The 13,492-nt window shown below is 55.5% G+C and overlaps 1 protein-coding gene across 2 annotated transcripts; it reads right to left on the bottom strand.

Moving 5' to 3' along the window:
* Positions 1-639: 639 nt before the first annotated feature.
* On the bottom strand, positions 640-10,243 carry DTYMK (deoxythymidylate kinase). Of its 2 annotated transcripts, none has more exons than XM_030850306.3 (5): positions 9,932-10,243; positions 8,725-8,833; positions 5,217-5,307; positions 3,469-3,594; positions 640-809 (listed from the first exon to the last, which is right to left on the bottom strand). In XM_030850306.3, the coding sequence occupies exons 1-5, from the start codon at positions 10,119-10,121 to the stop codon at positions 699-701; spliced, it is 627 nt and encodes a 208-aa protein (XP_030706166.1). In that variant the 5' UTR covers positions 10,122-10,243; the 3' UTR covers positions 640-698. The 2 variants fall into 2 exon arrangements, with proteins under 2 accessions (XP_030706166.1, XP_030706165.1); XM_030850305.3 differs by having other exon boundaries at positions 3,469-3,666; positions 9,932-10,139.
* Between the last annotated feature and the right edge of the window lie 3,249 nt (positions 10,244-13,492).

Genomic DNA, 13,492 nt, shown 5'->3' with positions numbered 1-13,492 from the left:
AGCCACATCTATTCAACCTGGATGAGAAGGGACCCTGCCCGGTGCGGGGAGCGGGCGCCACTGCTGAGCTGGAACCCGCTTGGCCACATGCGGGTTTTCCCAAGCCCTAGTCAGACTGTCTTGTGACACTTTAAACTGTCACATCCTCTTCTGCTCGGAATCCGGTCTCCTGGCACGCACAGAAGGGCGCTGAGACCTGTGGTGCTTTGCAGACGGGGGCTCTGCCCACCGCCCACTGCCGGGCCACTGCATCCTGGAGTAACTTCACAGGGTGGAGGGACTACACACCTGCGTTTCAGACCTTAACAGAGGGAACAGCAAAGCGAGCACTGGGCGTGCTCAGATAGCGACGCTGCCACTCAGACACAGACTGGTCAGGCCGGCGCTCAGAGCCCAGGCACGGCTGATGCCTGCTGGGCCCGGGGCTGCCCACAGCTGTTTTCATTTCATCTTTACTGGTGTCTGAAGACGTCCACGAGGAGGTCAGCGACCCTGATGGAACTGCCTGGACACAGTCATTGTGAAACTCCAGTAAGCGAAACACAATAACTAATTTATTAGTATCTTCGGGGCACAGGTGAGGGCAGGAGAGGCTTCCCCGCAGGCCACTCCCTGGGGGGTCCCGCTTCGCCCCCCCCCCCCCCCGGACACTGTGCACACGCGGCTCCTGCCTTGCGGCAGACGGGGGTCCCGTCCCTCTAGGTCCACAGCTGCCCCAGCGGCCTGTGTGCAGCGGCCCGGATAGCACCCTCAGACAGCACGCGGATTTCCTGGTGGACGTCCTCGATGCTCCTGGAGGCGTCGACTGTCTGGGCAGGGGCAGGGGGGAGAGACAGGTTAATGTTCTCAGCGGGTGGGGCAGCTTCCGGAGGGCACGGCTTCCGCTCCTCTGGGGTCCTTGACCCCCGGCCTCGCCTAGGGACAGTGAGCTGGACAGGCCCTTGGGACCGAGCCGCCTGGCCCCCCGGCTGCAGCCCCGGTCAGACGCTCACCTCCAGGGGACCCCGGTGCCGCCAGCAGAGGCGGCGAGGGCAGCGCCCACTCCCGCCCCTCCACGGCTGCGCCCGGACCTGCCTGTACCGCAGGTTCTGCCGGGAGCCCAACTTGGGTCCGACTCCTCTCCCTGGTACGATGGGCTTCGTCCCGATAGCTGGCTGCCCCACCTTGCTGACACAAGGACCTTCGGTCACCGGGGGGCCAGCCCACGAGAGGAGCGACCCTCCACAGGAGGGAGGGACACATGCCGGGCCACATGAGGGAAGGCGTGCCTGGGAGGCCCCTCCTCAGGCAAGGCTCAGCTCTGGGCACTAAGAGCCTCTAGGCAGCCTCTGGCGCAGCAAACTCTGGAAAAGCTCCAGGGTGTAGACACGCTCAGACAGCTGTAACCGCGGCACAAAGTCTATGAGGAGCGACACCGCCTCCCCACGGGCCCCCCGGCCCCGCCTGAAGGTCACCTTGCCAGCCACGGCCCAGCTGCAGAGCTCTGGCACAGAACCATCCCAGGCAGCTGGCGGTGCGTGGCACCTCCCGTGTGGACACGTACGTGGACACCCCTCGTCCTCTGGGGGCCCAGATAACCGCCTCTATCTCTTCCTTCATAAAATGGAACCAGGGACACCTCAGGACACTGGGCCGGGACAGCACAGGGTGAGCCCAGAGGTCAATCGTAATGGGCCGGGACCGGGAAGGGCCGGAAGTGAGGGGAACTGATCAGAAGGACCCGGGGCTGGGGTGGGGGTCACCCAGGGGCCAGACCTGGGCCAACCTGCACCTCCAATTGTGAGGAAAACAGGTTGCTGGTGAGTACGCGGTACAAACGTGAGTCCGTGCAAGTGTAAACATATAAACGAACTGGAAGTCTATGAGCAGCGTCAAAGCACCACCTCAAAGCGGGACGCGGAGTGACTTCACCGTGAACTGCTTAACCCAGAGCTCAAGGGGAGCGTCGCTGGAGCGCGACACACCAAGGGTGCGCAGCCCGTGACGGGGCAGCGACAGCCCACCAAGGACACACAACCTGATCCAATCACAAAGTCAATCTGAGGTTCGGCTACAAAGCGACTGTTGCGACCTTCAAAAAAGTCAAGGTTGAGAAAGTCACAGGCTGGAGGCCAGAGAGGTGTGCCTGTGAACCACGTCCTGTTACAAGGGTCACTAGTGGGACCGGGGGGTCAGGCAGTAGGAGCGGATCCATGTGACTGGCCCCATTTTGACAGGGAGGGGGTGTCAGGTACTAATTTATTCTCAAATGGTCCTGGAAGAGTTCCTTGTATTGTACTTACAACTTTCCTGTAAGTTTGTGACTGCTTTAAAAATTTGAAAAATACTAAGAAAAATAAATTTTCAGATAAACAAAAGTTGAGAATGCTATGCCAGGAGACCTGCCCTACAGGAACATTAAAGGAAGTTCTTAAAGCTGCGGGAAACGAGACAAGACGAACAGTCAGTGCAGGAAGGAGAGGAGAGCGCCGCTGGCCTTCCCCTTTCACGTTCCTGATGCTGTGAAGTCTTGTCGCGTTCCCAGCAGGTGCTGAAACGTAGTATAAATCAAGAGGAACTTACACCATGTAGAACTAGTTAAAAAAAACCAGAGAGGGACTTCCCTGGCGGTCCAGTGCTCTCAATGCACGGGGCAGGGGTTCGATCCCTGGTCGGGGAACTAATCCCACACACAGGCCGCGTGGCACAGCCAAAAAAAGAAGAACCAGAGGAAAACTCTGGAATTCAGTAGCTGATAGAACCAGCCAGCAGAGATGACAGGGATCTGAGGCACCGCGCTGCAGCCTCCATCTGGGGAAAGACACGCCCTTCCTTCCACCCCCGAGCACACAGGAGACAAACAGAAAGGTCAAGGGTGTACTCCGGACCTGCACACAGAGGAGCCCCGGCCCTGGCCACAAACCAGCACCAGCCAGAGCAGGACAGCGGGGAGGCACAGCTGGAGGGCGAGGGAGAAGCACGAGGTGCCAGAACTGAGAACCCAAACCTTGGGACCTGCCCGAGTGGCGAGGACACTGCCAGCAGTAAGAGGAGCAGCGGCCGTGCCAGGTGGGCACGTGCAGGGAAGATGGACCGGGGCGCCGGGTCACGTGCCCTGAGGTGGGCGGGCGCCAGGCCGCAGGGACGGAGAGCAGGGAGGTGGCAGCTGTGGCGGGTGCGGGCCGCCTGGCGCCTGGAGTCAACGAAGGCCCCACGCTCGACCCGGTTGCATGGGAGCTAAAGTGCCGCTGCCTGACACCCACGGACTCGGCGTTCTGGGTGCTGGCCTCGCACAGCTGACGTCCAGCAGGGGACGGGAGCCCGCTGGACGGCCGGCTCGGCACAGGGTCCCCCGTGCAGGACGCCTGCTCTGGAGCCGCTGCCCGTGCGGCCCTGCCCTGGGCCAGCATCAGGGCACCGACCCACGTCCTGCACCAACCCCAGGACCAGAAAGTGCTGTCCCCAGGAGGGCCCGGGCACCGCGCCCACCTTCCAGGGCAGACTGGAGTCTCCCAGGAGCTGCTGGAAGCACTGCAGGGCCCGCTGCTGGAAAGGGCTGCTCTCGTAGCGTTCACGGCCGAACTCGCCCCTCGCGGCGGCCTCTGCCAGCTGCAGCTGCAGGAACACAACCAGGTCCGGTTTGGGGAGGCCCACGTCTGGCTGCTTGCACCAGTCCAGGGAGAAATTCTGGAGACGAAGAACCCAACCGTTACGGATCCAGCTTAATGCGGTCTCATTCCTGGTTTCAAAATTCATCGAAAAGGGGGAAAGGCGAGCTAACGTTTGAGGGGAGAGTTCTTACACAGCAGCAGCTCTGTCCTTTAGGTCTCCAGCGTTTTGCTTTCACTCACATCACCTTCCTGTGTTTTGACATGTGAATACGTTCACAGTGGACAGAACACCCCGGGGCCCAGGACGCGTCACTCAGGGCCCGGGACCGAGGGCATCATGCGTGCGTCCCACACCCTCTGGCCAAGCAGTGGCAGCAGACGAGCCAGGGCATCACTCCCTTCTACAGAGAGGGGAAGACCCCAATCCTGGAGACGCTCGCCAGCGCCCCGTGTGCTGTCTCCTGCATGTCCCCTCTCATTCATCCTCGCAACTCTAAAAATAGTGTCCCCACTTCTAGAGGAAGAGAGAGCCACACAGCTCTGAAGATTTAAAAGGGTTAGAACCGAGCTGTGGGCTCAGAGCCTTGTGCTGCCGGGACACCCTGACTGGAGAAGGGAGCCCGTCAGCCCTGCCCGAGCCTGCGTGCTTTTCACAGATGGAGCCGTGTGGCCGGTACCTCGGGGGACTGCCCTAAAGGAGGACCCAGCTAGCTCGTGCGGGAAGACTGGCAGGGTTAGAAGGCTGTCATTTTGCAGCCCTTCGTGAATTAGCCACGATCAAAGACGGTTACCACAAAAAGGAGATAACCAGGCACACCGTGCCTCTTGATAGGCGACTCGGGAAAATAAAAAATTCAAAAATTTTAGCGGAAGGAAGAAAAGAGATGCAGGAACCTATGTATCGAGAGATTCAAGAGACATTTCAAGAATGGACCTTAACTGGCGGGATTCCGATTCAATCGAACTGTAAAAACACAAGACGGATCAAACGGCTCCTGAGAGCACTGGGAACTCTGCACACTGCCTGAATGATGACACTCTGGAATGGGTGAGACGAGGTTTCTGAAAAGCTGCTTTGGGGATGTGCACCGAAATGTTTATGAAGGGACTGATGATGTGTCTGGGGGTCACAGAGACCAGAAGCTTCTGAGGCAGGTGACGGTGCTGGGTGGCTTATTTTCTCTGCTGGTATATGTTTGAAAATTTTTAAATAAAAAGCAGGAAAAAAGGGCAGTGTAGTCACTGCCATTATGCCTGTGAAACAGCAGCTCCCTGGAACAGGGGGTCAGGAACACTGCACGAAAGCACCCCAGACACTCTCACCATCTTTTCCGCAAACAAGACGCTGGATGAAACAGGCCTTCCGATGGACCATATGTGTAAATGTATGATGTGAAATGTGTCGGCCAAATGAAAAATGCAGTTGTATCTATGAAAACCTGTAGCTACAAAAAAGGTTTCTCTTCTTGTCGACAAAGACCAAATTGACCTGGCAAACACGGGGATCTCAAACCGCTAGAGGCAGTGACATGAAGAGACTCGCGCTGCGACTGCTCTGTGCCCATGGGGACCACACTGAGTCCACACCAGGCACAAACCACGCGCTGGGGCCGGAGCGGCACTCACCTCCTTGGCGCTGGTGAAGGCGACCCCAGAAAAGGCGTACCTGTCCACGACCAGGGTGATGCCCTGGCTCAGCTTCTCCTTAATTAGCGGCCTACAAAAAAGAGGATCCTGTGAGCCATGGTCCTGGCTTCACAGGCCCTGAGTCGCATGCTCAAATCACCCTGAGGACACAATTCAATTCAGAAGCCAGCATGAAGGGAGCGCGCGGGCAGCCATCTGTAGCCTGACTTTCATCCCCCAGGGCTCTGAATCTTCACTCCCAGCAAAGCCCAGCACGAAAAGACAACGCCACTAAAGGGGATAAATGCAGCTGGCATCGGCAGCTGTCCAGAGGCAGCTCGGCTGTCCGGGAGTGGGAGGGCCAGGCCAACAGGAGGGAAGGCTGGACGTGGCCCGGAGGTGATGAAGGATGCTCCTGCATCCGCCTGGGAGCCAGGACACCCTCCAGCAGGAGGCAGCAGGTCCCCACCACCCTCCGGCCCCGAGACCTTAGCAGGATGGGTGCAGAGGCTTGGCATGGGCCAGAAGCACTGCGTGCACTTTGGGGAACAAGAGTTACGGTGAGAAGCTCGCAGAACAGCACAGCGGGGGGCACCTCCAACAGTGAGACGCCATTCCCATCACAGCGTCATTCCAAATTATCGTGCAAATTATCAACACTTAAAACTACCTAATCTTATGAACAGAACACTGGTAGAATATGGCATGAGCACAGAAGATGCAACTGTACAGAGAGCGAGAAAGATGCCCCATAAACACCCTCCTGACACGTTGCTAACAAAGCAAAGCACATTGGGCACACAGGCGGCTGCCTTTATATCAGACAGAAGGTGAGGCAAGACAACAGGCATCTGCTGATTTCGTTTAGAAGTGAATGGGCCTGCTTACCGACAGCGGAAGGCAGGGCTTGGATGGAAAGGGGGTGGGCAGGGCAGTGACCTTTCTGTATGATTCTGACTCTTAGAACCATTTCATGTTTTACATATTTGAAAACTGAAATCAACAAGAATGGGAAAAAAAAAAGAAAAACCTAAAATTGTATACAAAGTCAAATGAACCTACCCGTATCCCAAATGAACACAGTGGAATGGCAAAGGCGTGCCTGAGATGTTTGGACACAGCACCGTGTGCCCCCATTCTAACAACAGAGCTGCAACCACCCGTGAGCCCCAGGCAGGCTTTACGTAGGTGAGGGCAGTGATCCTAAGACCAGCCCGTGGAGGGCAGGATGGGGCAGATGAGCCCGGGTGCTGGATGAGATGGCAGGGGTCTAACAGATGCAGGGGACGTGAACACATGCAGAAGCTGAGCAGATGTCGGTCTCTGAAGTCCACCCTCCACAAAGAGCAGAGAACAGCTGGCCCCGGCTAAAGCAGGAGGCACGGAAAGCCGCAATACCTTGTCAGGCCAGAAACACGTCCAAGGGACGAAGGAGCCAGCCTGAAGGGGTTCCCACAGGCCGAGGCTGGGACAATCTGAACAGCGAAACGACTAACAGTAGTGCTTATGACCCACTGATGATAGACGGACGGATGGACGGACACGGAAGGCAGGAAAGCTCTTCCTTACACAGAATGCCAGCTGATCAGTGTTGCGGAAATGACAGAATCAGAAAATCACAATAACAGACTCCAGCAGGATGACTAACCAACACAAACTAGGAGGTTTCATAGAAAGGGGATATTTTTGGTTTTATGAGTTCCCCTTTTGACTATTTACAACAGGAAAGAGAGTCACTTAGTGGAAGAGCCTGGCCAGCAGCCCCCTCACTAATCAGGGGAAACCCAAGTGGCCTCGCATCCCGCCACGATGCCCTCAAGAGGACCCAATGTCACTTCTGGGGTCTTCCTATCAAAAATGCAAACCCAAATCTACTCATGAGGAAACATCAGGTAAACCCAGCATTTCATAAAATAGCCCTTGATTTTTAAAAAGAGTGAGCAAATGGTAAAGCAAATGTGGCAAAATGTTACTAACCGGGGAAGCCTGGGGAAGGGCACCCGGGGGTTCTTGGCGCAGACTTCCTGACTGATTGCAACTATTCCAGAATAAAAAGTTTAAAAACAGGTAGAGAAGAACATCGCTAAATTGCTACGGAAAGTAAGAGAGATTGCTCATTTCCAGGAATTTAATTCCTGGATGGCCCTAGAGGATCAGTAGGTTTTGACAAACAGCCGGGGAGGGAAGTGGAGGCTGTTACCGCAATCGGTGCCAGGGAAACCGCGCAGCAGCTGGGAGGGGAGATGACTTCCACGACCAGCAACTGACCCGGTAAAGACGCAGCACAGCAAAAGGGCAGAAAACCAGAGGCTGAGGAAGTAACCAGAGTCCTCTCAGAAAGTGCTCCAAGCACCAGGGTGAACTCAAAACAGCCTAGGTTAACTGAGCACCCATTCCCAGGCCCGCCCTGCACACGAGACCTGAGGGGTACTAGGGGCCACAGCGCTGCCCGGCATCCGACCTGTCAGCCAAGGACTTCCAAGTGTCAGCAAACCTAATCTGATGGCAGTGGCTGGAATAATCAGAAGGGGGAGCTGTGGCAGAACGAATGGCCCAGAGACTTGCAGGCCTGTGTCCTGGAAGCAGACAGCAATTAGGGAATGGAGTCAGAACTGTTTCTCATTTTCAGTTGCTCTGACATTACTTTTCTAGAAATCCACAAAAAGCGAAAATCACAACATTTATGTCAATAAACTCCAGATGTGTTAAAGACTGTAAACCTGCCCTCATTCTCATCTAATACACGGAGGGGGGAGGCCTTTCCAGACAAGACCACCGGCTAAGCCAAAGCCAGAGGAGAGCAGTGCCAGCTTGCCTGTGAGAGGGAACAAGGCACAACCACCTGAACGTCCGCCCACTGGCATCCCTCAGTCCAAGGTGGGGCAGCCTTTCCGGAGAGCAGGCCGCTGGGACGGGAGAGAAGAGGAAGAGTGCAGATCGGGAGGCGGCCTCAGGAAGCCAGCCGTGAGGTAATCTGTACGGTAGGGTCCCATTCATTCACGTTAAAACAAAACACCTCCGATGACATGTGTGTTACCTACATACGTGTGTAAATGGAAACAGAAGCACCTGAGAGCGGACCCCACAGGCACTTCGTCAACAGTTGTGCAGGGTGAAGAGGGAATCCACCAAGATGATGTAAGTCAAAAAGAGGGTGCGAGAGGGCACACCCCAACATAAACTCAACTTCACTTAATGATGTGTCAACACTGGTTCATCAAAGACATAAATAAGAGCATCTCTGGGCGGGGAGGAAGGGACGGGGGCATTGGGGGGGGCTCTTTTCTGTGTACCTAAAACTACCTAGTCTATTAATTACAAAAAGCTGGGAGCGGGGGGTGGGGAGAAGAAAAAAAGCATTAACTAGTGCTCTTTGGGATCCGTGACCTAAAGAACCTTGTAAAGGTACAGCCTCCAGCATGCTCTCAACCACTCAGAAACAGAGCCGCATTCAGCCTTGGGGCAGGCACAGAAGCAGGGGGAGCGGCAGAAGGACAGGGGTGTTTACACGTGTTCCCAGCGGTTCGCAGAGAACAGCAGGTGCACCGAGTGATCTTCCACCTCGCTTTTCTTTTCCAAGTAGGAACTCAGAAGCTTGCCAATCTCAGTTGATCTTTCTAAAATAAAAGAGAACAACACACAAAAGTGAGGACAGGCTCTCCATCTACATTCGTAGTTTGTGCCAAATTTCTAGGCCCTGACCCAAGTCTAACTTTGAGTTTTATTTTACAACAACTTTAGACAGGTTCAGACCTTTTCCTGAGAAAGGGCAGCAGTGTGCAGACACACTGGGATGAAAAATGCTTTAGGAAGAAGGAACTCAGGTAGGAGGCAGCAACTGCAAAGGAACTGCCAACCAAGGGGAACTGGTACCAGGAGCTACCTCGATACCAAGAGAAGGATATTCAACTCCCAAAGTCGGCCCTCCACATCTGAGGTTCTGCATTTTTGCATTCCACCAACACAAGACTGCATAGTACTGTATGTTTATTGAAAAAAATATGCATATAAGTGGACCACTGCAGTTCAAACCCATGTTGTTCAAGGATCAACTGTATAAGATTTGTAGACTGGTTGGCTTAAAGATTAAAATGATAAATATTCAAAAAAAGCACTTTCGGACTTCCCCGGTGGTTGAGACTCGCAGGGGGCACGGGTTCATTCCCTGGTCAGTGAAGTTCCACATGCCACACAGTGTGGCCAAAAGAAAAAAAAACAAGAAAAATTTAAAAAGCATCCCCCCCCCATCTCCCTACCCCTGGTTTTCAAGATCAATGTTTTGCCTTAAAAAATTAAAAATATGACACAAAACCCTTCACAGGGTAAACAGCCATGCAAGGACAGGGGGCGGGAAACCCAAGATAAAACGGAGACTTGGATTACAAAGCAGCACTTGGAAACTTTTAGGGGTCACAGATATACTCATTCTCTTGGTCGTGAAGACGCTTTCCTGGGTGTACATGTGCCAAGACTCACTAAACACGTGACTTTACTGCACATCAGCCGCGGGGCAGCTGCGCAAAAACAGAACCACAGACCACTGAGGCTCGGGGACCACAAGGGTGGTCCCCGCGCTCCGACCCGCGGACAAACGAGAGCGAGTTCAGCGCAGGAGGCCTTCGCTTCTCGTCCTCAGGAGCCGGCGAGGCCTCCGTGGCCCCTGGGTCCCCTCCCCGGCCCCCGGCATCCCGGAACCCCGCGCCCGCCGCGCCCACCCGGGAAGCGCAGCAGCTCGGCGCAGTGGCCCGCGGCGCAAAGCGCGTCCACCAGCTTGCGGCTCTGCGTGCTCTTCCCCGCACGGTCCACACCCTCCAGCACGATGAGAGCGCCGCGCCTGCCCGCCATCGCCGCGTTTCCCGCCTCCGCCACCACCCCCAGCGCAGCCGGGCCGCCCGGACCTCCCATTGGCTGCAATGGGCCGGCGCCCGCGGCGCGCGCCGGGATTGGCTCAGATGAGCCGGATTGGCTGGGACTAGTCCGGCGGAAGCGGCGCGACTGGCCCGACGGGGCCTCGGTCGCACCGCCTCTTCCGGGCCGGAAGCCGGGCGCGCCTCGTTCCGCGCGCGGGCCGCTGTCGTGGGCGCGGGCCGCTGTCCCTCCTCCTAAAGTTCGGGGCTGCGGCCTCGGGGCCCGCCCGCCGCCGACTCTCCGACGGCGGGGACCTTGAGGGCGCGCGCCCCGGCACCGGGAAGCGCTCAGTGAGGTTGGCCGCTGTCGTCTTAGGGGCGGTTCCAGGTGAGACCGCGTCGGCCGCCTTCTCGTCGAGGGGTCCCGCCCTCGGGCCTCGTGGCCCCGGAGGCCTGTCCCCAGGTACCGTCACGGTGGGGTCAGACCTCAACCTAGGGGGTTGGGGCGGACACCAGCGTTCGGCCCGTGCCAAGCTGAGAGCCGCGTTTCCCAGAACTGCCTCTGGAACGTTCGAGTTTGCCGAGGAGAAATCCGGAGGCAGCCGGAAGTGTGGCCGTGAACTTCAGGACTGCTCTCCAGGGAGCCTTCGTGAAGCACCTACTCCCCTGCTGCAGACGAGAGACGGGCGAGGGCTCTCCAGGGCTGGGGACAGCAGCGGACCCCCGCGAGCTCTAGACCGTCCACCTCGGTGCTTGGGCTGAGGTCGTGGCAACAGTTTGCCTGACTTTCCTACCCCACCTCATTTGGTTCAAGCCCCTGATTTCCCGTGACCCCAGACACCTATGGTCGCTTGACGTTTTCCTGATGGACCGTTGCTTGATTTGGTTGTGGGTTCCGGAAAGGTGGTAGATTCTATCATTCCCAATTGTTGGCTTTCTTCCTTGATGTTGGGTTTGGCCCTGTGACTTCCAGGGCATCTGTAAAGTAACCAGAGCTGACTTTCAGGAAGAAACTTTAAAAGCTGTTGTGCGGGTCACCCCTCCCCTTCCTGCCGCCAGTGTGAGAACAGCATGTGCACGATTAGGGCTGCTTTTTCACCCTGGACCCTGGAATGAACAAACAGCCACAGCCAAGCCACAGCCATTGCAGCTGATAGGTGGCACCAGCAAGAAACACAGTTGTGATGCCGAGTCCACCGAGACTTTGGGGCCCTTTGTTACTGCGGTACGACCTAGTGAAAGGTCGTTGATACAAACACTAGTACTTAACACTGCCTTTGAATTATGAGTCTTGTTCTGAAATTTTCATCTCCTTGCCCTCAAAAGGATGAGGGGATTAGGGATTACAGTACCCAAGAGAACCCTCCTGGGGTTGGGCAAGTCCCAGGACAGCCTTGTACCACATCTGTAGGATGAACTTACCAGGCAGACAGGCAGGAACACGTGCAATACATCAGCTTGTGACCGCACAGCCTTCCTGGTCACCCATGGAAATGTGGGGAGCCTGGCTGCTGGGTCCTTGTATGCAGGGGATGCCCTTTTGATGGCAGAAGTTGCTAAACTGGCACAAGTACAGTGAAATTTCTTATTAAGATACAGGAAGCAATTTTGCTTCCACCTCTTCCAACATGCCTTTGACTGCAGGTACCAGAATGCCAGCCTAACTGGCTTAAATCACCAGGATGTCTAATCATCTCACATAACACAAAGTCCAGAATTAGGCAGCCAAGAACTGTTTCTGCTACTCAGTGATGTCAGATGTTGGGTCAACAACTTACCAGTTCTCATAGCTTGTCCCTCGTGGTCACAGGGTGACTGCAGCACCTCCATGCATGCAGTCGTGACCTCACATCCCTGACGCAGGTACAGGAGAGTCCTTGCGTCCGTCTCTGTGCTTGCTACACTGAGAACCATCTCCGCAGTCTGCCCTGAGCAGTGCGAGTCTCCCCTGCCACGGAGGCCTGGTAGCGGGCACAAGGGCATCTACTTCACGGAGGAAATGCCAGATAGGGCGCTGGGCCTGAGTGTACTTGGGGCGAGGGAAGGGCCAGAAGCTGGCCAGAATTGCTGAAGCTGGCTGATGGGATGTGGAGTTTGTTAGGTCCTCTCGGCTTTTGTGAGTTTGAGACTTTGCCTTAAAAAAGAGGCCCCATAGCTCTTACTGTCCTATTGCACCTTCCATCACAGGAATTGGTCAGACTTTGCTACTATCCATCAAAGACTTTCTCCCTGTTTTAGCTGGGTTGCAAGAGCAAAATGCCACAGGCTGAGTGGCTTAAACAGCAGAACATCTTCCTCACGGTTTTGGAGGCTGGAGGTCCAAGTTCACGGTGCCAGGAGGGTTGATGTTCTCCCTCTGGGTTGCAGGTGGCCACCTTCTCACTGTGTCCTCACGTGGCCTTCACACTGTACAGCTGTGGACAGAGAGAGAGAGGTCTGGTTTCTCTTCCTCTTAATGATCTCTCAAATACAGTCACATTGTGGTTTAGGGATTCAGCCTATGACTTTTGGGGGGGAATATTCAGTCCATAGCACTCATCTACTTCCAGAAGAATAAGATTGTGCTGGGCACATCACTGCCCTGTTAGATGCCATCGCTCAGCCCTCCCTGCAGGTAGATGGGGCCAGGTGGCTAAGTTACTGCCAATGAGACGTGAGCAGCAGTGGTGTGTGCCCCTTCAGACGGTGGGCGGAGCATTCTCCCTCTCCCCCAACCCCCCCGACCTTCTTGCAATCCACCCTTGACCATGAAGACAATGGCGAGGCCCTTTGGGGGCAGACGCCACGCTGGAAGGAATCTGGGTCCCTGAGTAACCCCGCGGAGCATGGCTGCCTGGCCCCTGGACTGTTAGATAAGAAATAAAATTCCTTCTGTGCTAGTGGATTTTGGTTGGGTTTCTTTGTTAGAGTAGCTTAGCCTTCCCCCAAAGCACTGGCTCTTGACTGGGGGACATTTTGACAGTCACAGCTTGGGGTGGGGTCTAAGAGCAGCTAGTGGGGGAGGCCAGGGTTGTTGCTGGCCATCCTACAAGCACAGGAGAGGCGCCCCCCTCCCCCCAGCAAAGACTTATTGGTCCCAAACTGTCAGTAGTGCCAAGGTTGAAATTTGTTATCAAAGATTTATCTAAAGTATTGCAACATACTGAAAGAAAAAGCATGGATGAAAAATACTCTCTGCCGTTATCAGTAAACAAAGGATGTTGCAGCTATCAAGCCGGCAGCTACTGCAGACACCCCTGATGGTGCACCCTGAGGGGATTCAGGAGGGAGAGAAGCGGGATCCTGGCCCTAGATAGTTAAGGTGCACATCAGAGGAATGATTTCAGTGAGCCCAGACTGTTGAATTTTCCCATACATAGAAAAGTGTTAACTCCATTAACTTGAGGTGTCTGTTTTCTTTAATTAACAGTACTCTTTTGATGTTTCGAC

The sequence above is a fragment of the Globicephala melas genome, chromosome 7 (genome assembly GCF_963455315.2).
Source record: "Globicephala melas chromosome 7, mGloMel1.2, whole genome shotgun sequence".
Lineage (NCBI taxonomy): Eukaryota > Metazoa > Chordata > Mammalia > Artiodactyla > Delphinidae > Globicephala > Globicephala melas.
Note: the sequence above shows the minus strand (reverse complement) of the source record. Positions and strands in the feature narration are given on the sequence as shown.